The following is a 27,494-nucleotide window of genomic DNA, read 5'->3' on the forward strand; positions in this document are numbered from 1 at the left end:
GCTATCTTGAGAACTATTTACTATACACGCAGGCGCTGTAAGACCTCAGACTGGCTGGGGTCATCTGGAGCCAGGAGAGGATGAAGGGAGCATTCCACAGTGGCCACAGCTGGTGTTCTGCTCCCCAGGGATTCTGAGGCCTCCTGTCCCATCACCCTCCCTACAAACAGCTATATCCCAACTTGGCCCCCTGGCTGCAAGTAAGGTATTGTGGGAAGATGCTTCTGCAACGGAGGGGATGGGGTTAGAGCAAATAAATATCCAGGGGTGGGGTGATATGGCCCGAGGAAGCATACTAGAGTCAGACCCGTGAGAGGTTTTCCTGCAGAGCAGGCTGGGGACCCGTCTCTGTGTCTCTGTTTCCGGAAGCCAAGCAGCTATTCCTACACGGGACTTCAGAGCCCAGGAGTGAAGGAGCCAGACACAGGCTGGGGCAGGGCCAGACATTCCTGAACCCCGACCAGCTGCTGTAAATGCGGATTAGCTCAGTGGCAGCTGTCCCCACTGATTTACGGCCCCTGCAGACCCTAGCGGGGCTCCCCCGACTCTCGGGTTCAACTCCCAAACTGCAGCAGCCAATGCGTTTCCAAGACTCATAAAACATAAGGCTTGGAGTGCTCTCTCCACAGGATGCGTCTGAGATGTTAGCTTGGCCCCAGCACAGAGATGCTCGCACTGGACACACGGTTTGTGAACAGTTTCCTCCACTCCAAGGGGATTCTCAATAGTCAATAAGGAAAAAAAAGTATCAACTTTTTTTTTCTCGACCCAAGAGAAGGGTGAACCCTATGGAAGATTCACTTGAGCAGAAATACAAATGGCTGGTAAGCACAGTAAGGGAAGCTGGACCTGCCTAACCAGGCTGTTAAGGTGAGCTGGGCATCTTCTCCCCCAGACAGGGCTGCTGGGAATCATACAAACTGTGCAAGGGTAATACAGCAAGAGCTGCTAATGTGAGCACGCTTAGAATCTTCAAGTAAGAAATCCCACCTCTGTGGCGAAGATTTGTATGGAAATACACAGAAACATATTTTAAACAACTATATCGAGAGACAACAAAATCGAAACAAAACAACCCCCACCCCCATCCAAACAAAACTGAACAACATAATGAACCCAAACAATCAAAAAATATGATAACTGACTGGTTCAAATATTGAATACAATATTGTCATCAAAAAAGGCAGGGCCACCCTCCCTCGTTTTGGTCCCAGACAGGGTGACAGGTATGAAGGGGTGCAGCTGTAGCAGGTACATGTGAGTATTACTCAACTTCTTGTCTTGTGTGTGTAGATTTCACACATCCCTTCAAAGAAAGGAGGAAGATTAGCAGCTGATTTTGAAGATCTGAGTCAGGTAGGGCTGGAGAGATGGCTCGGAGGTTAATGGCACTGGCTGTTCTTCTAGAGGACTCAGGTTCAATCCCCAGCACCCACATGTCAGTTGGCAGCCATCTGTAACTCCAGTTCTAGGAGACCGAACGCCCTCTACTGGTTTCCATGGGCACTGCATGCACGTAGTGCACAGACTTAAGACGCGGGCCAAACACCCACACGCATAAAATAAACGAACTGATTAAAAACCATTTAAGTCAGCCTGGAATTTAAATGTACTGGGTAGAGCAGGTCTCTTGCTAGAAGCTTCACGAAGTAGTAGGGATGTGGGGGGGGGGGGGTGTGTGTGTGTACAACTCCACAACTGACTAGACTAGAGTGAGAATGGATATCTCTATTTAACTGACTTATCCAAGACACAGTCTTGTTTTTCACCTGTGAAATTGATATGGGTCTCATAATAGGGGTCATGCCACAATCCACTTATCACTTACTGGCATAGGAAGTGCCAGTGTATCTTAGGATTCGGAAAAGCCACGCCACCACAGACTGGGTTCTCCACAAAGTACCAAGTAGGCTAGAGGGGTGCAGCACTGGAGTCTGATGAGAGCTTGGCAGGTTTCACAGCTGTCAGGAGCCATGATAAGGTGCTGAACACTTCAAAGGCCCAGGCAGGGTGGTTGGTGGTGGGTCCTGGGTGGTGGGGTGACTATGTGCACCTTCAACCCCCTGCAAGTGACCCCCTTCTCTCAGTGGCCCTGAATTCTTCCATCTTCCTTAACCAAAACTTTAACGCGACTTCTTCTCTGGCTAGACTGTCAGTATTTGTGTTTAAAATCTTTCCACTCTGCTTTCTGTTCCCAAATCTCACTATAATTTTGTCTCCCTTCTGCACCTAACGCAGAACCCAAGGGGGACACAACCAGCCTTTGGCTCCTGTTGGACCTAGGTTGCAGAGGGAGCTGCCATGGCCAGTAACCCTCAGGCGAGCCTATAGGCCTGAGAAGGCTGGGCCTGAGGGGTGGTGGTGTCTAGCTTGGGGCTATGCTCTGAGGTGATCTGCCCACAGTGTGCTCTGGCCTCAGGGCCAAAGTGCTGCTCTTTTAAAGCAATCTACTGCTGTACTTGCAAAGAAGATCGGGATTATGTTCTAATAAGCATGGACACTCAAGACCTTCTCTGGTCACGGTCACCTCCTATACATAAAAGGCACCCACTTCTGGGAACGCCGCCAGCTGGCAGGGCCCCATTATGGCCTGAGAATCATTGGCCATAAGCACCAGAACTTCCCACAGCACTATCCCTAAGAGCTACAGAGGTGGGTGGTCACGCAGGGGCCAGGATACCCTGGGGGTTAGGAGCAACTCAGACCTGCCTTGGCTCTCCTGGAGATCTGAGTCATCCCGCTCAACATCCTCAGGTGTCTTTGTTTCTAAATCGGGCAAACCTTCCTCACAGAGTCATCTTGGGAAGAGCCACCCCAGTGTCAGGCATACAGGTGGCCGCCTGGAGCATGGCTCGGGGAGTGAGGCTCAGTGGGTGGCGCTAGCTCTCCTAGGATGGACAGCTGCACCTGGACCTATAATCCCCATCTCAGCTTCAGAGAGCCATTTGTCCAGAGCGCTAAGCGACGCACGCTCCTTTCTTTCCTCCTGGTGTCAAGATTACTCCATTTCAATCCTGCTTCCAAACCGCCTCCAAGATGAAGCATGATTAATTTCCCATTAAAACCACAGGCAGGGAAGGAAGATTGCCCGCACTGTGCACGCCCCTCCCTGGGGAGGCCTGTGTCTGGGACAGGCCATCTGGTCACCTCCCCAGATCGTGTGGGAGGTTACAGGAAAAGGAGGACTGAAAAGCCAACCTCACCCTCAAGTCCTTAGAGCCCTAAAGAAGCCCTCTAGCCCTTGCCCTTGTCCCAAGACCCTTCAGATCTGTTATCCCCGAGGACAAGGACACAAACCCATGCCATCCAGTGACATTTGGATGCCTCTCACATCTGGCTTCAGTCAATTAGGGAACCGGCTAGAGCCAAACCTATAATTGCCCAGTCTGGCACAGCAGAGCCAAGCCTTGACTTTGGGGCTTGTGTCCCTGGACCCTGGCCCTGTGAAGCACAGTGGGTCGTCCCTTGAGAACTGGCCTTCCAACATGCACAGCAAAATACAGTTTGTCATTATGACCTCCTCCCTACCCCCACAAGCCCTGTACCAGGCAATGCCATGGTTCTGGGAGCTTCCATGCCTAGTCTAAACTGGGATGACTCTCAGGGTTGCCTGTGCCTCTGCCTGGGGGGTGGGAGTGGGGGTAAATACCTGTACAGGCATGTCGCAAAGTGGCTATCTCCAAGAAGCACTTATATGAATGAGTCCTGGGCCAGGCTCTGGGTGTGTCACACTGAAGCCTCCTAGCCTCATGTTAAGCTGCTGCACTGAAAGAATTGCTGTTGGGTCAGGGGCAAAGGGCATATCCCACAGCAGCCAGAGGCCCAGCGGCCCTTCCAAGTGCCATTCATCCAGAAAAGGCGGGTTTCCATAGAGGAGCTCACGTTCCCGGTATGACACGAGAAGTCGCTAGTGTTCCCTCTCACATCTGTGCTAGCCCTTCTTCTCATTGCTAACTTCCGGCTTTCAGCTGGGCGAACAGCTACACGGAAGAAAGATTTTATTTCCTGAGTCCTTTCAGCTCAGCATTCAGCTAGTTCTGACCACTCGGGGAACATCTCGCAGCCTCCGGAACCTAAAGGTTCAGCCCCCACTGTGGACCAGGAGGGCCGTGCTATCAGAGAACGAGGTTCTGAGAGCTGCCTGGGTGTTTGCCATCACGAAGCAGAGCCATCCTCTGGGCTTTCACACGGGTCAAGGGGAGCTCCGTTTGGCTTTGCTCTCACAGCAACTTACACACTGAGAGTCTGAGGCTGGCAGAAACCGGGTCCTGCTTCCCTCCTGGCCCTGGGGGACATGAAGTCCAAGAGTGTGGTACTGAGACCACACAAGGCACTGGCCATACAGAGGTGCTCGGGTGCTCTGACTGCTGAGCCTGGGGCTTTCCTATCACTGATACTAAAGGGGGAAGGCTCTCCCAGGGGACTTCTCTGTCTGGAGAGGAAGGCCACATAAGTGTGGACCCTGGCCTACATGCCATGATATTCCTGGGGTCCCCTTCCCCGTGGGCCACAGAAGTCAAGGGCCACATTTACCTTCGTTCCCTAGTCCTGAGAAGCCAAGTGCCTCTGCAGTAGCCTCTCCCAGCTCTGGCTTCCCTGAAGGCTGGTTCTCAGAGAAGGGTGGGGGCAGGAGGTACCTCAGCCTCCAGGCGCTGGCAGCTTAGGAAAGGCTCAGCGAGCCCCTTCTCTCTACACAAAAGCCCTGTCACTTGGATTGCTATAATTATCTGAGGGAATTTCAGGGGTAATTATGGTGGTTCACAGTATGCCTGAAAAGGGCTGTGTGCCTCCAAGGAAAAGGAGGGTTTGAGGCACAGGCACAAGAGTTCACTTCCCAGGAAGGACCCCTGCATCTGTAGAGGGGCTGGCAGGGAAACGGCAGGGAGTCCACCAGGGGCCACTGCCAGGGAACTGCCCCATTAGCAGAAGAGGATTCCAGGTCCACTGCCCCCTGGAAGAATATAAACTGGCTTGGTGCAGACAATAAAGAAAATTCAGGGTACAGCACTCACCTTCAACATTTCCTGCCAGCCCAGAACCAATCCTGCTTTAGGGAACAGTCAATGGTTCTTGCAAGCCCTGGCAGGCAAGGCCCTGCCTGGGAGGACCTACATAGTTCCCCCATCCTGTCACTTTTAGAAGACAATGCCTGGGGCTGTGGCTATAGATCCCGCAGAATGGCTTCTGCCCGGCACCTTTCCCCTAGTAGCAGGTCCCCAGCCTCCAGAGCCTGAATTGGTGTGAGCCACTGTCCAAAGATCCAGAACCTAGGCACTCCCCACAGGACACTGGTGACGGACATTTGGGGCCGCTGCTGGCCACGTCTATACTGATCTGGCAAATGAGGATTTCAACTCGTTCACTCAAGCTCTGAAACATTGTCTGTAAATACAAACAAGTCCCCGCCCTACTCTCTGGCCTGACATTCTCTGTGTCCAGCATAAGCAGCCACTTGGCAGCTTTCCTCACTGCCCTCGCCACGTGGCCAGTCCACTCCGCCCTCAGTCCTTGCCTTTCTCATCTGCCTTCCCAGGCAGGTCCTTTGCCAAAGGTATTTAGGGAAGGAGCCCCTAGCATGCATGGACTCTTCCTCCATTCCCCTGAATCTGAGTCACCTTACGTAACCACCATTCCAGAGGAGCCATGGGACAGCTGCAGCCCAGTGGTTCCCAAGCCTCCTGATATCAGCTGCAGCCCTTTAATACAGTCCTCATGCTATGGTGATACCCCAACCATACAATTTTTGTTGCTACTTCATAACATTTGCTACTGTTATGAATCATAATGTAGATATCCGTGTTTTCTGATAATCTTAGAAGACGCCCAAGAAAGGGTCGGTCAACCACCAAAGGGGTCTTGGCTTCTCCGTACTAGGGAATGAAGGTAAATGTATGTGGCCCTTGACTTCTGTGGCCCACGGGGAAGGGGACCCCAGGAATATCATGACATGTAGGCCAGGGTCCACACTTATGTGGCCTTCCTCTCCAGACAGAGAAGTCCCCTGGGAGAGCCTTCCCCCTTTAGTATCAGTGATAGGAAAGCCCCAGGCTCAGCAGTCAGAGCACCCGAGCACCTCTTGTGGCCAGTGCCTTGTGTGGTCTCAGTACCACACTCTTGGACTTCAAACATCTTCCACCAAAAGGCCCCTCTCTTGAATTTAATGCTACTTGCCCTTTATGTCATCAGTGTCCAAAAAAAATATCTTTTTCTCATGTGGAGTTTTGGACCCATCTCAGAAAGCAAATCAAACCATTCAGACCCAAGGAAGAAGGTTGCCGGCTACCCGCCATCTTGTGCCCTCCCACACACATGTAAGGAGGCATTGTCCTCAGACGCCATGATAACTGGTAAGATCAGGCACTAGGAATGAAGCCCCTGGGCCCTTCCATGACAGCCTAGCCCAGCTCTTCCCCAGAAAGAGCTGTCTACTCCTTAGAGAGAAGGGAGGGCTCGCTAATGCTCCAGGCAGGAACTTGGATGCACTGTCCACCCTTGGCCATGGTTTTAAAAGGCAAGCTTTGGGGCGGGGAGCTGAAACACCAGAACTGGAGAGCCACCAGGTCACTACAGTGTCTGCTACAATTCAGAACTCTGCTGTGGTTTGAATAAAGTGTGTTTGTATCCTCCAAAGGTCTGTGTGGTTGGAGGTTTCTAAGGCTGTAGTTTAAAAGAGTAAACCATTTAAAGGGTGGAGGCGTGTGTGTGTGTGTGTGTGTGTGTGTGTGTGTGTGTGTTGGTGTGTACACATTTGAAATTCCTAATGCCACTGGGACTTCCTGGTAGTTTTCACAAGGTGAGGGAGTCGTTATTATAAACGAGGCTGAGTTTGGGTCTCCCTGGTTCACCCTTTGAGATGTGACCATTCCCTTGTTTCCATTTATGTTCCTGTCTGTGTCACCCACAGTGAGGTACAGTAGTCAGGGGACAACTCTGCACTGTACTGCTTGGACTCTAGCCTTCAAAGCTACGAGATAATTAAACCTTCCCTTTATGCACATAGCTGAGCTCAGGTATTTTGTTCTGGTAACAAAACGCTGACTAATACGGGCCCCGTGACTCATCTGAAAAATGGACAGGATCATTGATTGTGCCTGGCAGACAGTGCTGAAAGACAGACCGTAAGAGGCTTAGGCTAAGCGCATGGCGCTTACCCAATAAACAGACACTCCCACAGCCTGTTCCCCTCTTTCAGGACTAGCTCTGCTCCTGTCTTACCAAAATGTGCTCACTGATTCCACCACCACTGCAAAGGAGCATCCAGGTTGGAGTCCAAGGCAGCCTAGGCCACAAACATAGTCTACATGATAGCCAGGCATGGGAACATCACTCAGCAGCCCCTGGGCCGAGGCAAAGGAAAATCGGTTGCTTAAAATGAAAATAAATAGACTCAGCGGGACACGTCCGGGGAGGGAAGGCTGGGCAGTCTGTCTACAGTGTCCATCTCACAGAAGCACACACCTTGAATGGGCAGCCTGCACTTCGCTGGGACCGATCAGGTGGGATAGAGGCAAATTCTCTGGGTGAGAGCCAGCAGGTGGCAGAAGCTCCACAGTGAGGGGAGGCTCCTCTCAGGGCAATAGCGTGTGCTCCATGATGTCCGACAGCGGCGCTGTGCATCTATCTCTCTGCATTTGATTGGAGGCCCTGACTTCCCACTGTCTCCTTTGCCCTGTTCTGTAACTCTACTGCACATGAGCGATTCCACACATACACTTCTGTTCCTAACCACAGCGTTATCAGGACACCTCATCTCCCCACGGGGTTCAGCACAGCAAAACCCTCTGCAGCAGCAGCAGCAGCAGCCGCCGCCAGAACGGCTCTCTCCAAGAGCATCCTGCTGCTTGTATCTCTTAACCCTAACTACAAAGGAGAACATAGGTCCTCCTACCTATGACGGTTGTCCCTGTAACTCAATTCTTCCCTGCATCAAAGTGCTTAACAAGACAAGATTCCTTCCCTACCTTGAACAGCAATAATCTGTGATCACAGAGAGGGGATAACCTGTGACCACAGAGGGGGGCCACCCGTCAGAAGGCTGGGCCACATGTCTGTACCTTTCATATAGGCCTCGATCTTGCGGATGAGCTCGTAGGACTTGGAGCGGTCTAACAGGGTCCTGATGGCGGGAAGGGGGTCCAGGACGATGGTCTCAGGGTGAGCATCGATGTACTCCTGCAAGAAAAGCCGGCTTGTGGTTAGAGGAGGAGGCGGAGTGCTGTGATAGGGCATGGATAAGATAGACAGATATCCAGAATCCCACAAGCATCTGTCCCTCTCTTGTCCTTTCCCCTATTACAGGACTTTGTTTAAACCAATAAAGGGCCAAGCAGATGCGTGCCCAATCAGAGGCAGGCTCGCAGGCTCGGGGTTCTTGCTGGGACAAAGGGGTTAGAGAACTCCCTCTGAAAGTTCCTATAGAGAACCTCAGGAAGGAAGAAGCACAGAGACCAGGTATCTGTGAGTAGCCACAGTGGGAACTTAAGCAGAAGTATGCCTAAGGCCTGAGCTCAGCTCAGAACAGAAGGGCAGTCAGGTTCTGATGAGGCCATTCGCCCGCTGGGTAAAAGCTCTGTCTGAACACAGGGCTGGCCCACCTGCTCAGCATGCTCCACCGGAGTGCGCGTCCAGCCTCCTGCACCAATGCGAAGGGCACCACGGCAGGGCAAGGAAGAGGGGAACGAAATGTCGCGTGGTTCATGGAGAATTTCATAAGAATGTGCTATGTGCTGGGTGGTGGCGGGGCACGCCTCTAATCATAGCAGAGGCACGCAGAGGCAGGCGGATCTCTGAGTTTGGGGCCAGCCTGGTCTACAGAGCAAATTCCAGAACAGATAGGACTAGGCAGAGAAACCCTGTCTTACACGCACACACACACACACACACACACACACACACACACACACACAGAGAGAGAGAGAGAGAGAGAGAAAGAGAGAGAGAGAGAGAGAGAGAGAGAACCAAATGTGTGAAGAACAGAACTGTGCCATTCAACTATGGCCATGCCACTGTGCTCAACCTTGTCACAGATGTGTCAGTCAGAAGAACTTTCCTTTCCCTTCCCACATCTAGCAGTTTCCTGATGGGCTCTACAGAATCCCAAGGGGAATCTGGGGGGGTGGGGGTAGGGTTAGCCTTTGAAGAGTCAAGCATCAACCATGGGAAGGAACAGTGACTCGTGTAGCAGACAAGTTGCGATAAGACAACTCAATACATTGAAGTCAGAGGGACTAGGGAGATGCCTCAGCCAGTAACGTGTTTGCTGAGCAAGCGTGAGGACCCGAGTTTAATCCCTAGGCCCCAGGTAAAGTAGGGCACAGTTGTCCACGCTTGTAATTCCAGCACAGGGTAGAGGAGATGAGCTGATCCCTAGTGCTTTCTGGTCACTCAGCGTAGCCTGCCTTGGCAAGTTTCAGGTGGGTCAGAGAACATCTCGAAAAACACAGAATGGTTTTAAAGGAACAGCACTTGAGGGTCCTCTAGCCACCCCCCCACATGCGCATATACATGCATGCACACCCACTCACATGTGCAGACACACACACACACACACACACACACACACACACACACACACACACGCAGCATATACACCCACCAAGGGACAAAAAAAAAAAAAAAAAAAACAAACCCACTCTGTTGTGACTCCAGGAGCCCCAGGCACCTTGGTGAATCACGGTGACTTGCTGGCATATGGAAATGAGACTCTTCTCTGGTTTTTCAAATTTATGATTTGGAGGATACAATTACAAGATGCTGAAGGGACAATGGAGGGTGTCAGCAGATGGGCTGGGCTTGGGCTTCACTCTGGTGGGCTGAACTGAGTCCCCCCAAACACTCCAAGCCCTAACCTCACTCCAGCACTCGTGAAAGCGGATTGACTGGGAAAGGGGATTTTAGCCATTATCAAGTTGGGATTCAGCTACAGAGAGTATGGGTGGGTGTGGGCCAGAGCCTCCCTTGGCCCCCAGGTGGAACTAGACATGCTAATACCTTGAGTTTAGAATTTCGGCCCCCAAGTTGCGACAGAACAGATCCACTGTCAAGCTGTACCTCTGGCAAACCATCACACAAGTTCACTTCATCCTCTGCTGCCTTCGACCCAGCCCCGCCCTGGTCCACGTGCCAGGCTGAGGTGAGTGAAGGTCAGAGGGGGAAACACCACAATGCTGCCTCTCTAGTAAGCTTTATCAACACAAAGAAAGAACCATTGAAACGTTGTTTAAGAGAATCTATTTTTGTTCCTAGTATCACTTGGAGAGCATTTGAGGCAAAGGCCAGATTCATACCCCCTCGGTCTGTCACTGTCCTCCCTATGAACTCCCATAGGGCCTCCTTTGTATCCTCTCCCCTGAATGTTTAAGTCTCCGTCTCTCCCTTGGATGTGGCTGGGTGCCACCTTGGGAGGCCTCTAGGTTGGCACCAACTCTAGCAGATTCTAGTTAACCTGCTTACTCCAGAGAATCCCGTCGCCCCATTGGCTGCTTATGCAGCTACAATGCAGATCTAGGAAGAACGGCCATTAGGACACATAGCTGTGCCCACTGCCACTCTTCCCTAATTTCCCTGAGAGCCCTGGAACTTGCAGAGCTGGCCAGGACCAGTTGGCCTTACACTGGGAGAGACCTTTAAAGAGAGCCCTGCTTCCCCCATGGGCAAGCATCCCTGTTGGCGGTTCCTGCCTCGAAGCATGCAGACACACAAGCTTACTATTCACCAACTCCCCTCCTCCCCCACCTGCTCACACACACTTAGAAAACATGACTCTACAAAAGCCTGTGCTGGGGTGTCTTGCAAGAGCGGCAGATACACCAGGGAGTGGGACTCTGTACCTGGTTCCCAACCGGTCCTGGCCAGCTCTGCAAGTTCCAATCCCTCAAGCCCCTTCCCACTCTACTGCTTCCAGAAGCAGCCTGGTGTGTCAGGAAGAGCATGTGACAGGGACTGAGGCAACAACCACTAGGATTCTTGGGGTCTCTCAAGGCTCACTGCAGAACGACACATTGAGCTGATCTGCTTGTGACTGGGTGACTTTGTTCTTGCCCTCTTGTGTTTTGTTTCTTGTAAAGCACATATTAAAAAATACACGAAACCTTCTTTAAAAAGGAGGAGGAGGAAGAGGAGGAGGAAGAAGAGGAGGAGGAGGAGGGGAGGAGGAGGAGGAGGAAGAAGAGGAAGAAGAAGAAGAAGAAGAGGAAGAAGAGGAAGAAGAGGAAGAAGAGGAAGAAGAAGAAGAAGAAGAGGAGGAGGAGGAGGAGGAGGAGGAGGAGGAGGAAGAAGAGGAGGAGGAAGAAGAAGGAGGAGGAGGAGGAGGAGGAGAAGAAGAAGAAGAAGAAGAGGAGGAGGAGGAGGAGGAGGAGGAGGAGGAAGAGGAAGAGGAAGAGGAAGAAGAAGAAGGCGGCCTTAAGTTCCAGGAGTCTATTAGCTGGAGAAACCTGAGGAGTAGAGTTCCAAAGCCATCTGGGGCTTCTCTGGAGAGAGAAGGACAACTGTTTGTTGGTAGCACTGCAGGTGACAGCGAGGCTGTATGCACTTACCATCCAAGCCACTCACCACCCAGGGATGACACACTCTCCCCAGCGAGCGAAGCCACCTAAACACAGGCATCTAGCTCCTTCCCTATGCCCCAACAAAGCTGTGCTGGCCCCATGGCCTTACACCGGGAGAGACCTTTAAAGAGAGCCCAGTATCACCAAGGCAGGAATTTAAGCCAAAATCACAAGGGAAAGAAGCCATATGAAACTAAAGAAGGAAACAATCTGACAAGCAGGCGCCAACCAGCTTTGGGCCTGGATGGAAGCAGGCCCACAGAAGACTCTCTGCCCGGGCATAGCAATCTCTCTGGAGATGGCAGAGGGACAGGGGCAGAGGCTTTTACTAGCTTCCCTGCGATTACAAGTATGTTCTTCTCCAGGCTTCCCAGCTCCTCTATTGTATGGAGGGCTCCATGCGCTTTCTACAAGTCTCTTAGAATTGCCAAACAAATTGCTGGAAGAAAAACACAAACCATCTCCATGGCAAGCGGTAAACACTCGTTCCCTCAGAGAGCTGCTGGCCTGCCAAGAGGGACCACAGCGAGATCCTGAAGCAAACGGGGAAGCTGGCCTTCATGTAGAAACGGACAGTACGTTCCGCGGTCAGAGGGGACGAGGGAGAGGCCAACCAGGTGCCCACTCAAGCACAAGCTGATCCAGACCTACAGGATGATGCCACTAGGGGCACTGATCAGACAGACAGACAGGCAGACAGACACACAGACACAGACACAGACACAAACACACACACACACACACATGCACACACACTATGGGGTGGAGTGATTGGGGGTGGACAGTTCCCCACTGCAATCCGAGACAACGGAGAAGACCAAGAACACTGGCTATACTACACCTCTGTGGTCCCCTGGCAGAGAAGTGGGCTTTGCTCTCCACCAGAAGCTCCAAATTCAGACCTTGCTTGTTATAGTTAGTTTTGGTCACCCTGACACAAGCTTAGACATACTAGGGAAGAAGGAACTCTCATTGAGGAATTGCTCCCACAGGCCGGCCCAAGGAAGCATTGTCATGTCCTGGCTACTAACTGATGCAAGGGGTTGGTCTGGTGTGAATGGTGCCATCCCTGAGCAGGTGGGCCTGGGATGTTTAAGAAAGATAGCTGAGCAAGCCATGGAAACAAGCCGGTGAGTAGCGTTCCTCCACAGACGCTGCTTCAGCTCCTCCCTCGGGTTCCCACCTTGGTTTCCCTTGCCGCTGGAGGGTAACTGTATGCTGAAGTAAAACCCTGCTCTCCTGGAGCTGCTTTTAGTTGTGCTGTTTAACACAGCAAGAGAAGGAAAGTAACATTGTGTCACGGCGTCCATGTCTGGAGGCACATCTGGAGTCGAGACTGCAATCCCATGCTACCTAAGCTCTGGATAAAGTGACCCCAGAGAGCTGCCAGGGAGTCCAGGGATGACTGATGTGTAAGGGGTGGGTGGAACGCAGAAAAAAAGAATGTTTGGCATTTTGTAACATGGGACTCAGGTTTCTGGGCTCACCCTGTCCCTGAAAACTGTCAAAAACACCAGCCACACTCTACGGAGTAGTCCCAAGCGGTCCCAGCCTCTGGAGGACACATATGAGAACAATCTAATGAGTGCTATCCCAGAGATATCGGTTGTAGATGACATCCATCTGTGTGCTAAGCCTAGCAGGAGCTAGGATCCAGAACATTTGGCTCTAGGAGACACATTAGGCATCTTGGACCTGCAGGTCAAGCCCAAGGGAAAATCCTAACCAGGGACTCCTGGGAATGGGGGCGGGGGGGGGGGGGTTCAGTAGCACCCGCCCACCAGAGGAATGGCGGGACTGACTCCCAATCAGAGCTGACCTGACTTCCAAATAGGTATTGAAGATTACTCATGGGGGGCCTTCTCAGTGTCATTTTTCCCTACTGAGTTCCTCTGATTGTCACATAAGGCTGGCCTTCTTAGGCACCCCCTCCCCATGCTGGGTGAGAGCTAGGAGTCTTCTTATCGCCAACGCTGGAACCGTGATGAGGGTGAATTACTACGAACACAGTGATTACACATAGGTCCAGACATGCCTCACTCACATGCAGCCTACTGAAGAGGGCCTGTTAAAAGTCTCTCTGACAAAGGAAACCAGCGCTCAGAGTACCTCGGTGCGAGATGATCCATATGGAGTCCTGGCTCTGATACCAGGCAAAGAAAAATGGCAGGCGAGAATCTGGCTCCAGGAAGGACAGCTCAATTGCATCTGGGCCAGAGCCACTTAGCCCAGTCCTAACAAGTCTTTCTCCTGTGCTGCAATGGGCCATGGCCTGCAGCCTAATCGCAGTGCAGATTGTGATACCCCACACTGCAGCATCGGCCAGAGATAATGCACGCAGAAAAAGAAGGCACAGGGAGGTCGTATCCTTCTGTCCAGCCTGGGAGTCCTGTGGATCCAGAACTATAGCAAGAAGCAAAGGAAGGTCCCCGAGCCTGGCCTGTCTTCTCAGGAAGGAAGAGGCAGTTTATGGCAGCATACAGAATACACCAGGAGCTATGACACCATTCATGGTTATCAAAGACAGAGATGCTCTCTATGCGACTTGGGTTAACAGTCCCCGATGGTTGGCCTTCCAGGACGTCTGCCTTCCAACCATTTGCAGAGCACCTCTTTCAGCCCAGCAGCACACAGCCCAGCCCCAGCCTAACACAAAGACCCAGAGGCACCGCTCAGGCAGGAGTCGAGAAAGTGACCCAAAGCCATTGAGCCAGCACTGGTTTTTAAGACCCAGGTACCCAGGTTGTAATGTTCAGAACAAACCAGAAAACATTCCTGGGGCACCTATGCTGAGTCAGACCTGAGGCCCACAGAGTCTCAAGGCTGTGTGGCCTTGATGCCCTGGAAGCGCAGAGCATGTGGCTATAGGTCCCTTGCTGTGGGCCAGTTAGGCATGCACCTACCTGGGCTGGAGCAGGAAAGCAATTAGGTTGAGCACAGTCATGCCCAACACACCTCTTATCCCCATCCCGCCCTACCCCACAACCCTCCCTCCAGCAATGGCGGACACTAAGCTAGACGAGGCCATGCCCAGGGCTGTCTTTTCTTGAGTCTCCATGTACTCTGGGCTGCTCTGATGTGTGCAGAGAGAACTTCAGCCACAGCTTCCTGTCTCACTCTCTGAAAAGGCTTCTCTGGAGAGTTGAGCTTCCTGTCAGCAGACACTCGGGTCTTAACCAGTCCTCATTTGTATTCCAGAGAGATCTCTCCTGTCTGAGCACTCAGCCCAAAGCCTCCTGGAGTACAAGAGGCCAGCCCCTAGGAAGCCGGGGTGGTATAACTTTCTGCCTGTTAAGCTGCAGAACAACTTCCCATCTACCACCAGGGAGATAGAGATCTCCTAAGTGGCAGCAGGGACTGCCGTGGGGGAGGGGATTATTGACTCAGGGGATTTGGGGGAGGGGTACAAGTCTGGCCATGAGGGAACATAAGGAGGGATTTTCTGAGGCCATTGATGATGAAGAGCCACAGGCACAAGTCAAGAGGAAAAAGATCATCTCAGGCAGAGGCCTTGGGGAAGGGCACTGAGATTACCCGAGAACCAGGCAGCGGGGGTGGACATGGGTCTCAAAGGAAAGTTCAGACTGAGGTCCAGGAGTCTGGATTTAATCCTAAAGTAATAAATCCCTTGGCCTGGGGAATGGGGACGCCTTAAGGCACAGAGTGACCGGTCTAGCACTCTGAAAGGCCACAAGACACAGCAAGAAACACACAAGCCTTGGTAGTAAGTGTGATGTAGTGCTGGCCAAGGGGCACATGGGCTGGACTGCACATTCGCAAGAGACTCTGTGTGTGTGTATGTGTGTGTGTGTGTGTGTGTGTGTGTGTGTGTGTGTGTCTGTCTGTCTGTCTGTCTGTCTGTCTGTCTGTCTGTGACCTTGGCCATTTACACCAACGCCATCTTTGTGATTTGGGAGAGCTGACAGAAAGGACAACAGAATCCACTGGAGCCTTCCCTGCTCCTCAGCCCTGTTTATACCTGAAGGCGAGACGGGAGAGCCTGACGACACAGGACCCAGAAGAGACGGGCCACGCCACGCGTGATCCTCAACATAGTCAGTAGCGAGGCGGTCCAGGCTAGCCCCATTAGATCCGCCAACACAGCCCTTCCCAGGACACTGCTGGGATCCTGGCACCCTTCACAGAGGGTAGCTCCAGGCCAAAATGTACTGATTAGGAAATGGAGCAGTGCCTGACAGTGGGGACGAAAGTGGTATAACCTTCATAGGAAGAAAATGAAAAATGTGTAGAGTTCGCATTTCCACCAAGGGATTTATCCTACAGACCCTCACATGCTATGGAGGATGGTCACCGCTGCTTGCGTCTAAAGTAAGGTCAGAAAAGTCTAAAGGCCCATCCGTGAAGGACTGGTCAGCTAAGGCCATTCTGTGTATAGGCATAAACACAACAGGGCAGCCAGCAGGATTGCCTATGACTGGGAGCAGGGACTCCCGGTGGCCACAGTTTCCCTACCCTCTTCACCTAGTGCTTTGTTGGTTTTCTGGATGGAGCCCACAACTGGAGCTTTCACTCTAGAACTCGCAGAGGAAAGCAGGTCTCAGGGGCTCATTCTGTGTGCAGTGCTGCGGCTGAACTCTGGGAAGGGCAGGGGTCAATACTTGGGGGAGGACACTGAGCTCCTCACCTGCACTTGCAGCCTTCCAGACTTCTAGTTTCCAACAGGCCTCAGTCATACGACAACAGGCGGTCTTGTTGCCAGATACTCTAACCTGGCATGTGGTGGTGGACAACCGGCCCAGGGCCACATGCTTTGGACTCTAAACAGTAGCCCAACAAGCATGTATCCTCTCGTGTCACCAATCCCTGCCACCGACGGATGAGGGTGAGGGCTCTTCACCTCAGACAGCTTGCAAAGGGGAAAATGGCACTAGATGGTGAACTCATGGTCATCAGAAAGGGGACCGCACAATGTCACTTGTCTTCAAGGACTCTCCCTGTTTGTCTCAGTCAGGGTTTCTATTGCTAAGGTAAAACACCATGGCCAAAAAACAAGTTGGGGAGGACAGGGTTTATATTTGGCTTACACTTCCAGATTGTAGTCCAGTACTGGAACAAGACTTGCATCCCATGGCTTACTCAGCCTGCTTAGTTACAGAACCCAGAACTGCACACAATGGGCTGAACCCTTTCCCATTGATCACTAATTGAGAAAATGTTGTACAGTTGGATCTCATGCAGGCATTTTCTCAACTGAGACTCACTCCTTCCTCTCTGATGACTCGCGTTTGTGTCAAGCTGACACACAGAACCTGCCAGTTCACCGTCATCACAGGCTTTGTCATATTTCCCCCTGGTCCTTACTGTAACAGGAGTCATGCTTTTTTTTTCCTTCTACTATTTTGTGCCTTGGTTGCACCATTCCCATGTACGCACATGCACAGACCCAGGCACATGTGTGAGCTCAGTCCATGAGGCATGGATGTGCTTTATCTGCCTGGCCTGTCTGATTTACTATGACGGTTCCTGCAATGTCTTTGGATTCCTGGTACCCGCTTAGCACTCGCTGACTGAATGACAACTCCAATGGTCACTTGATGGCTGATATAGATCAGTGGAGAGGTTCATAAACGGGGTTGGGAAGCAAACCTGGGGCTGGAGTTCATTCAGAAGGTGTGGAGGCCTGAATCTGGGGGTACAGATACCCCCTACAGAGACATGATTTATTCCATAAAATCAGAAGATGGCAGGCTTCGTAAGTGCAGCCCACACGGGTGACATAGATACTACTCGGCAATGGAATCCCTATGTAAACTAGGAACATGGAGACAGGCACCACTGTGGCCTAAGTACGGCCGTGAAAAGGGGTCCACGGGACAAAGTCCTCTAGGACTGGGAACCCATCCCCAAGCTCGGAGAGCAGACCCTTTGGGACTTTGGCACCTACACTCACAAAACAGAACCAGCTTTTGTGACCCTGAGCTCTCAGAGTTGCTGAGACCATACCCTAAGAGACAGAGTGGGAGCTGGAGAGGTGGTTCAGCCTTGAGAGCAGGCTTGCACGGGGCTTGAGCCCAGTTTGTACCAGCCATGCCAGGAGGCTCACAGTCACCAGTAACTCCATCTCCAGGGAACTGAATGTCTACTTCTGGCCTTGTGGGCACTGCCCTCACATGCCCAGACACGTAAAGATAAAAATACTGTATTTTCTAAAAGCACAGTGGTGTCTAAGAAGTGTGACATCTCCCAACAACTCCATGGCAGTATCTGGAGGCACGTTTGGTCCGTACAATGGAGAATGTTTGAGGCATAGACCAAGCGGGCTACTCAACAATCTGGACAGGTCCCAACAACAAAGAACTATCCAGTTCAAGGTGTTGATGGCACCATGGCCAAGAAACCCTAAGATAAAGGGTGCAGAAGCTCTTTCTACAACTAGGAAATGTTTCTTGAGGTTGTTTGCTTATTTTTGGGTATCTCAGTTTTCTTCCTTCAGTCCCCCAAGTGCTGGAATTGCAGGTGTGCACCACCATGTCTGGCAGAAAGCACACCAGGAAACATCTTTCTTTGTTTACTCATTTGACTTGAGACGATCTCCTATCACTAAACCTTAAACTCCCGATTCTTTTGCCTCCACCTCACAGGTCCTGAGAGCTCAGGTGTGTACCAGCACGCTCTGCTAATAAACACATTTCTAAAACTCAGCACGCACCAGACCTTGAGGGAAAACACTACCTGTTGTTTGTAAGGGCTTCGATACTGGGCAGTGGAGTGGTAGGGCTTGGGTCTTCTTCTATCCACAGTGGGGATAAGAATACCTTCTACCAGACAAAGGTATTAAATTGAGTTCCCTCCTTCCTCAGAAAGAGCAATGCCCAGTCTAGTCCCTACCACCTAAATAAACAATGGGCAGACTGTGTGGCCGTCTCCCTGGGCCGACTGGCCTTGTGACTGAGCTGTGATCCTGAGGTTGACCTCATGGCCGCCCTGTACTGAGTCTGCTGCTCTGGGACTGGGTTAAGCAGCTTTGAGTCCCTTGGCTTCTGTTAGCCTATGTTTCACCCACATGCGGCACCAACTGGGTCAGAACAATCCAAGGCAATGAATGACCTCTTTCTAGGTGACCCTCCAGCCAGCTGAGGGAAAGGGAAGGGGTACTATTAGCTACTATCCAAAGGAAGCCTTCAGGCACTTGTGAAAAGAATATAAGCTTCAGTCCTAGCCCTGCCTCTTTCTAATGATTCTGAGCAGGTGGCAGCTTCCTTGGGCCTGGAAAACTCATAACTAATTCTGTTATCTCAAGGATTGAGATGAGGAACATCTAGTAAGAGTGGGGCAGGACCCAGGCAGCACGTCCACACGGTCTGTGACTAGCCGAAGGCAGCCTCTGTTGTTGATCTGCTGTGGCAATAGAAAATCTTTTCTGGGTCCCATGTTCTAGCTCTGACCCACATACAAACCAACAGAAGCTCACTTTAGACTGTTACACAACTTCTCGTGGGTTTGGATGTTGGCTTCCTAATTGGGTTAAAAGGTCAAGAACAAGGAAATCTTTGTCCCCTTGACTTCCCCTCCATCCTCCAGCACAGCATAGACCCTCCACTAGGGGCTCCTCAGTGTTGGAGGCCGCCACATTGAACTTCATGCCTGTGGTGCTATCCCATCTGTACTCGAGAGGGGAGGGTGGATGGTGCTATGGCTTGGGAGGTGCCAGCCACACTTAGGACTAGACAGGCTCAATCCCAAGGTTACTGTTTTTTTTGTTTTTTTGGGTTTTTTTTTTTTTTGGTTCTTTTTTTCGGAGCTGGGGACCGAACCCAGGGCCTTGTGCTTCCTAGGTAAGCGCTCTACCACTGAGCTAAATCCCCAGCCCCCAAGGTTACTGTTAAGTATCATCTAAACTGCTCCTTGTGTGGCAGGCAGGGTGGCTAACTAGTGAGGGGCAGAGCCAGGAATAACAGCCAAGTCCCTCTGGCTACCTCTTCTCCCTGACCCTGTCTTTTAGGCTAAGTAGCCCACACTTCCGCAGGCCCCCTCACAGGCGTGCCTCCCACTAAGGGACACTTTCATAATCACTGTCTCCTTGGCTCCAATTACAATCAAGAACTCATAAACTGGCTGGGGCCACAGCTAAGGCTGGGGCCAAAGTGCTGCTGTCACTGTAGTGACAGAAGCATGGTTGAGCGCTCCAAGGTGCCACAGGGTCTGCATGTCCTACCATATACCAGACAACAAGGAGGAAAATGGTCAATGCCCACACAGGCCCACACACCCACACACAGGCCCACACAGGCCCACAGGCCCACACACCCACACACAGGCCCACACACCCACACACACCACACTACACCGTACCTACCACACACACACCACATACCACACACACACACACACACCACACACACCCCACACACACACACCACCCACACACACACCACACACACATACCACACATATATATACCACATACACACAGCACACCCACCACACCCCCACACACACACCATACCCACCACTCACACACACCCCCACACCACATACCACACCACACACACACCACACCCCCACACCCCCACACACACACCACCCACACCCACCATACACACCACACATACCCCCACACACCACACATACACCATACACACACCATACACACATACCACACACACTCACATCACACACACACACACACACACATCACACACACACACACACATGCACACACACACACACTGAGTTCTCATTCCATGCCAGGCACTGTTCCAAGCACACATGCATATATTAATATTTTTAATGCTCACAAAAACCTTTATAGGCTACTTTAATTTTTAAAGGGAAACAAGAGTCCTGGAGAGAGCTCAGTCCCTTGCCTGTAGGGAGAACCTACTGAGAACCGGCAGGAGCTTTTTCCCACCCCTTGCCATAATCATGAGGGACTGTGGTGGCACCTGAGGTCCTGGATGCCCAAGAGCGCCTCAGCCAGCAGGAAGAGCCCTGAACTCTTGACCAGCCACGGAGGTTGCCAAGTCTATCATGCAGAAGCGAGCTGCACTCCCTGCCTGAGCCCAGACCACCTGCTTCCCAGTCTCCCGCAGGCTGAGTAAGCAGCTGTGGAGAACCAAGGCACACAGGGGTGGGGTGTGAATTCCATTCCTGCATCCCTGGGATGATGCAGCAAGTGCTGTGGCTTTCATCCGGTCCTGGCGGCGGAGAAGGGAAACACGAGTACACCACACCTGGGGCTGAGCACAGAGACCTCTTCGGTCACATGTGCAAGCTCTGGCGACTACCTGTTGCCTTGACTGCTTAAAGTTCACCTTGCACTGGTGAAAATTCCTAAGTGGAGCCTCCTACCCCACCCTGCCCCCTGCCAGTTAGCCAGTTAACCTGACCTTATCACCATTGTCTTACTCCCTATTCTCTCTGCATGAGAAGGTCCAAACTCCAGAGCCTGGCCCCCAAACTCCCTGAGCTCTGGCCCTGCCACCCTGCTCTCCAGTTTGCTGGCTCCAGGTCACATTCCTTCATAGAGGCCAGGCAGCAGCACTTGCCCCTCAATCTCCTGGCTTTCTTCTTCTCTGTCCCTAGTCATCCAGAGCTATGTACTCCACCTACCACTGATCCACCCAGCCCCAAGCCAGACCCTCCCTCACCACGGTCCTATTGACAAACACAAAGGCACGTTCGAAATGAGCCAGGTGTGGAGGGCAGCATTGGGGACAAAGGTCCTGGTTGCAGGTGGCCCCAGAGGAACAACAATGAACTTCCAAGTGAGGAAAGTAAAGGCCAAGATGGGGAGAGCCTGGAACAGGAACTGTATCTACTATCCGGATGAAGCCTATTCTCATGAGGGCAACCTTGACTGCACGGACTGATTGCACAAAGGGTGAGCAAGAGTCAGGCTTGAGTGGCTCCTGTGGAGGGCTAATGTGGCAAGGAGGAGGCAGGAGGAACAGCACAAGGCTGCCTTTACAGAAGGTGTCCAGAGCCAGGAGTAGTAGTGCTTGCCTTAAGGCCCAGCACCTGGGAGGCAAGCACGGATGTATCTCCATGAGTTAGAGGCTACCCTTGCAAGACATACTAGACAGGTGGCACCAAAAAGTGACAGACATTGCTACTGCTTGCTAGAGGGAGTAGTCAAGAAGCCAAGAGGCTCCAGGGTTCCTGTATACCAGTCACGCCCATCCCCTGTGGCTCAGGAGGCAGGGCCCTCCCCAAGGAAACCTTTGCCCATGTCTGTGCACTGATAACCAAGTCTCAGGCAGTGGGCAAAGGCGCCAGACTGCTGGCTACACATGACCCTTGGAGCAGAAAACAACTGAATCATCCCAGGAATCCTTCATTGTGAGGTTAATCCAAAAGGAAAACCGACTGGGCGTGGTTTCTATGACAACCGGCTCAAATGACTTGCAATACACACCAGGCCCGCACCCTCCCACCTGCCTACCTGGACACAAGAAGAAGCTGGCCTAGTTCTGAAGCTCCTTTCCCTGAGGACCAGAGGCACATGAGTTGTTCTAGGCCGTAATGTTCTAAAGGCCATCAGAACATCTCCAAAACTCACCATTTTCCACATATAATCCTACGACTCCAGGATCTGAGTAGGATGGGGTCCTTTTGGAAGAGTCCTTTCTGAGGCAGAGTCCCTTCGCTTTGATCTACTGCAAAAAACACTTAAGGTGCAAGAAAGGTCTCTGTATACCAGGTCCTGGGCTCTGCTTCTTGCTCCTGTCATCAACATGCCTGATTATAACATCTTTCTTCCTCCTAGGTCCCAAGCCAAGCCAATGCCTTCTTATTACTGCCCAATACAGAAAACTGAACAGGGGTTTGAAAATGAAGGCCACAGCATGGTCAAGTTCAAGTGTTAGCTCCCAGGTACCTGTGGCCTGGCTCTGACCTTGCATCTCTCAGGGAGAGATGACTGGGTCAGTGCTGACAGCCCCTAGTGCCTTGCCTCAAGGGACCTAATCCTAGTCTCTGTCCTGATGCCTGCTCCTAGACTACATACCACTATAGACCACTCCTGTGCCCCTCTTCGGAAGGCAACCTGATGCTCTTTCTCAAAAGGGTTGGTCTCTTCTGCAGGAAGACATATCTCGGTCTTTACCATCTATCTGGTTTCTGCTGAAATCGACGGCGGCAAAGATTTTCTCTAGAAATACCTCGCTGAAGGTTATCATGAGGGTACCAGCCCAGGCTAGTGACCAGCAATGTGTGTGCTCTGCAAACAGCAGACTTAAGGACCTAGCTAAGACCCTCTCTAGGAGACACTCCACAAGCACATGTGCTCCAGAATGTTCTTTATCTACACCTAGAGCAGCTTGGGCGGCGGCTCTGCAGTCATCTGCCCTGAGTGGAGGCCTCCGGTACATCTGGGGCAGAGAGGCAGGCAGGTTCAGTGTTTCCCTAACGCTGCGGACTCTGCCTCTGGAACGGTGAGCTAGAATAAACTCTTCGCTAAGTCATCTTGGTCATGGTGTTTTACCAGAGCAACAGAAAAGTTAGTGAGCACATTACCCAACCTGTACCGGCTTCCTCAGCCTGAGGTAGTCGAGATCCATGTTGGTCCAAGTAACATGAGATAAGGTGCTTCAGACCAGAGTGACTAAATATCTCCTGCTGGAGTCCTCACCCTTACCCTGGCCTGGCTTTCCCAGATGGAGCTTGGCAGGGTCCCCTGCAAGGCATCAGCACTATCCACTGTGGGACTAGCAAACACTCTGTCTCAATGGTCTACATAGGTACCCAGGCTCTGTTTTCTCCCCAGAGGACAGCCATAGCCTGAGGAATTGCAGACATAGGAATCAGACACTTGGGGGCCTCCTAAAGGGCAGGAGGTGTGAGTGGGGAGTGACGATGGTGGCTGCTTTACTGAGTGTCTACTGTACCTATGGGTCAGTATTGAAGGCATGCGGTCACTTGGTTGTCACTGAGCCACACAGGGAACGAGCAGAGAGGGTTTTCTGAGAAAGTCAATATTAAACCCTGGCTATGCCACACCCCGCACACCTCTGAGGCTTAGTTTCCTGGTTGTAAACCAAAGCTGATGAGACCTGCCCTTCGGGAAGTAGATATGAAACAGGCTCAGGCCGGCTGCTTTTCAGGCTGAGTTCAGGCCATGGAGTGGGGGCCAGTTGGGTCAAACCTTCCAGCCTTGCCTCACTCCTGAGCTGGCCTTGAAGAACTGCTACAGAGCCAGATCCTAAGGAGTACGCACGCCACGTACCAGCAGTAAGCACCCTCCCAAGCTCTTCCCATCACTGCCAGCTGCTCCTCCCTGCAAGCACTCACTTTACAAACAAGAAAACTGAGGTCCCACAAAGTGAGGAGGACCAGGGATGGCCACAGCCTATGCGCAAGTGAGAGGGATCTCATGCAGAGGCCCATGGGGACAATCCCCACCTCATTTTGGACACCCTAGAAAGCATGCAGGAGGCAAGGGGTAGCACAACCAGTGGGGGAAGAAGCCCGGCAGCGGGAGGTCTCCAGGAAGTGGGTGAGCACCATGAAACACTCATCCTGAGGCCACCAACCCTGAACACATGTCAGGAGGAACACTGTCAGCAGGCCAGTTGCTGTGTGACAAGAGTCCCTTTGTCCTAACAGAGGAAAGGATCTCCAACCTCCAATTACTGTAGGTGAAAAGTGCTGGACCAAGCGCCCGGAGCCTGGGGAGGGGCGGCAGCAGGGGAGGGGTAGGGGCTGGGACAGCCGCTATTTCAGCTGCATTTCTGCTGATAATATGACTTTGTTTTATGACTCGTGAGCCGCCTGCCAGAGGAAAGAATCACATCTGTCCACAAAAGAGGACATACAGGACAAGTCAGCAGCAATGACAGCGGCAATGGCCAGCCCACTGGGAGATCCCCGAGGGGACAGTCAAGTCATCCAGGGGTCAGGACCTGGAGCTGCTGGGGAAATGGGTGGGAACAGGGAACATCCCTTGGGCCCATGAGAAACGTCAAGGCATACACAGCATCACACAGTATCAAATCAAACAATGGAGGCTTTCCTGTCAGTGCAGGATATGGTTCAAAGGCTTTCAAGAAAGGGACCCTTGGCCCCAGGTGCAACAGAGGGGTCCTATCCTGGAGTCAAAGTGGAGCCACCTGTCAGTGCTGAGCACAGCTGCCCCAAAGACACAGAAACCTCATCTGGGCTCACCAACACTCGACCAGCACAGACATCAAACCTGGGGCACGTGCAAGACTTGAGGCCTGGCCCACCACCGAGCACTTGCCCAGAAAACCGCAGCTCACCAGTGGCAGAGCCATTTCTACATATTCGAGAGCTCTAAGCTTCCGGCTATCTTATCCTGGCCTTCCCCCTCCGCCCCCACAGGCCCCACAGGCGGGGTCACCACCCTTACTCACTTGGAACCTGTGCACCAATTCCAGGGACTGGCTGTCATTCTGGTCAGCCTCGAGGATGACATCGGTCAGCTTGTGGATGATGACATCCAGGGGGCCCTGCTCCTCAATTGGCCGGCTCAGGTTCAGCTGCAAGGCGAGAAAGAGGAGAGAGCTTCAGTACCTGAGACCACGTCTGGGATCCTTGAGCCTCGGTAGCGCCCCAAGAGACTGGATGGACAGAGTAGGAGCCCGAGGTCTCCACTACTCATTCTTCTCAGTAGCTGAGGACAAACTACACTCCTGGTTGGCATGAGGGTCCCCAAAGGCACACAAAGCAGGGGATGCTACACACTGGCTGTATGGGGAAAGCATTTACTGAACACGCCTCATCTGCCCAACCACTGAAACCAGAGCTCGGCAGAGAGATGAAGAAAAATGGCCAGTTACCCGGGAGGAACTCCATCTAAGCAGATATTCCGAAACCATGGCAAAGTGGTGTTCTTGGCAGGTCTAAGAGTTGCTTCCTTGAGAACCTAGACACTTGGATTCCACCCTGAATACCAGGGTGTGTCACTGACCCTGGAGGGCTGCAGGAGATGCCTGAGTACTTCACACACTGCTCCACAGGGGGAATGTGTTTGTTTTTTCATGAACGCAGGGCCGGGAGGATCAGGCAGAGAGAGAGAGAGAGACAGAGAGAGAGAGAGAGAAAGAGAGAGAGAGAGAGAGAGAGAGAGAGAGAGAGAGCACCAGAGTGGCCAGCTGGTACTTAGCATCACCTGACCTCAAGCCAAAAGCACCTGCCAACAGCCAGGGCACCCTGACACCACGCTTCCTGATGCGCCAGATGTCCGCCGCCAGCATGTGACCATCACCACCCACAAGGCGAGACTCGGAGGCAACTGGCGACAGCCCAGCACCTGGCTGACCCCCCACATAGCCTCGACTAGGCCAGAGAAAGCAACCCCTGACTCACCAGCAGCTAGCACCTATGAGGATTCGGGGATGGCTAGGTCCGCGTCACTCATGACATAAGACAGCTACAATTACAAACTCATTCTGAGGAGACAGCAGGCTAAGGGCACACGTACCTGTCTCCTTTTATTCCCAGCCACTCGAGGAAAGGAAACTACAAACTAAGTGAGGGCAGACTTTAAGAACCAGCCTAAGACCTGGGTGGGAGAGTTCAGCTTGGATACACAGTAAGACCTAAGGCAGTTGATTTAAATTCCTAACCCACCCGGACAGCCCCTGTCCCCTGTCCACTCTGTCCCCTGGTTGTCACAATCCAAAGTTACAACCATATGGCTGCTGTCCTCTGGCAGAGTCGCAGGAGGGTGACAACAAAGGCAGGTCATGACGCTGATCCCTGCCCCTGGTCCTCACGCAACCTTTCATCCTGGTATTTCTGCACAGCCCATCTCCCAAGATGGCCAGTTACCTCTGTGGCTCCGGTGACAATTTTGGTTCCCCTGTCCTATGGGCCTATGGGCAGTGACAATTCCCCACACTTGTACATATTACATATTCTGTCTTGGCAGCCCCTCGGGCCCTGCTCACTCCACCTATGGCGTACGCGCACTTACTTTAACTCTTATCTGATAAGCTTTTGGAATGTGTCCGCTCTCTCCTGCTGTCCTTAACCCCACTTTGTAAGCGTCTGCCAGGAGAGATGTTAAAGGTCACCCCTATTTAAAGGGGGAACAAAAGGTACTGGAGACCTCCCAATGAGAAATCATGGAGGAATATGCTTCCCTTCCCATGGTGACGAGCTTGTGTATCAAACAAACGAAACACAGACACGACACCAGACTGAGGAGAAGGGATGCAGCCCAAGTATCTTTTGTTGTTGTTTAAAATTGTGTCTGGCTGGTCTCAATGTTAAGGTTCTCACCATGACTCTTCTTCCTGAGTGTCTTCCGAGACCTCACAGCAAGGCTAGGAGACGGGGATGGTCCTCCTGCCTTCTACAGCCAGAACACCAAGAACTGAGGAAGAAAAATGGGCCGGCCACGCTACGCAGCCGGAACCAGGCTGAGGCCCAGCAGAAATGCCAGTGTCTGCCCTGCCAAGCCACCAGCCAATCTGTGCTTGTCGTGACCCTGGCTTCTGTTTTCCCTGAGGAGACTGGAAGGGCCTCGTTGGCTCTGTGTGGTGACTCCACGCTAGACTTTCTTCCAACCCCAACAGGATGTGGAGGCAAATGAAGAATCCTAGAGTGAGAGGATGAATCCAGGGGACTCCAGCCATGCCTGCTGGGTTCCACTGTGGAGGACACCACAGACAGAAGGACAGTGTTTGCAGACCACTGCAACTATGAAAAGATAACTGGGTCCCTGGAGTGATGGTGGACACATTCCCTACGTCCAGACAGAACTACGATGCGGGTCTCCATTTCCAGCCCTCCCTGGACCAGGATCTGGGGAGGGGGACAGTGTCAGGGCCTAGCTTGGGTACCAGGTAGAGCACGACTGTGTTCGTTATTATTGTCTTAGAAGTCACAGGTGCATCTTGGGACTGCATCTTGCCACTGGAGTTTGCAAGGACAAAAACCAGCTAGAGATAGACCAGGGGTCCCCTGAGGATTGGGGAAGGAGGTGGATATCAGCCTGAGGCCTGTAGACCTGACAACCAG

The 27,494-nt window shown here is 52.2% G+C and overlaps 1 protein-coding gene across 9 annotated transcripts in view; it reads right to left on the reverse strand.

The window, feature by feature from the left end:
- Nucleotides 1-27,494, reverse strand: part of Itpk1 (inositol-tetrakisphosphate 1-kinase) — a 133,344-nt gene that overhangs the window by 29,999 nt on the left and 75,851 nt on the right. For 7 of the 9 annotated variants that reach the window (XM_087554335.1, XM_087554341.1, XM_087554339.1 and 4 more), the window contains 2 exon segments: nt 24,881-25,006; nt 8,055-8,172 (listed from right to left, as the gene is read on the reverse strand). In XM_087554335.1, the coding sequence (XP_087410461.1) occupies nt 8,055-8,172; nt 24,881-25,006 (244 nt within the window). 9 annotated transcript variants of the gene reach the window in all.

The sequence above is a fragment of the Rattus norvegicus genome, chromosome 6 (genome assembly GCF_021556685.1).
Source record: "Rattus norvegicus strain SHRSP/BbbUtx chromosome 6, alternate assembly SHRSP_T2T, whole genome shotgun sequence".
Taxonomy (NCBI): Eukaryota; Metazoa; Chordata; class Mammalia; order Rodentia; family Muridae; genus Rattus; species Rattus norvegicus.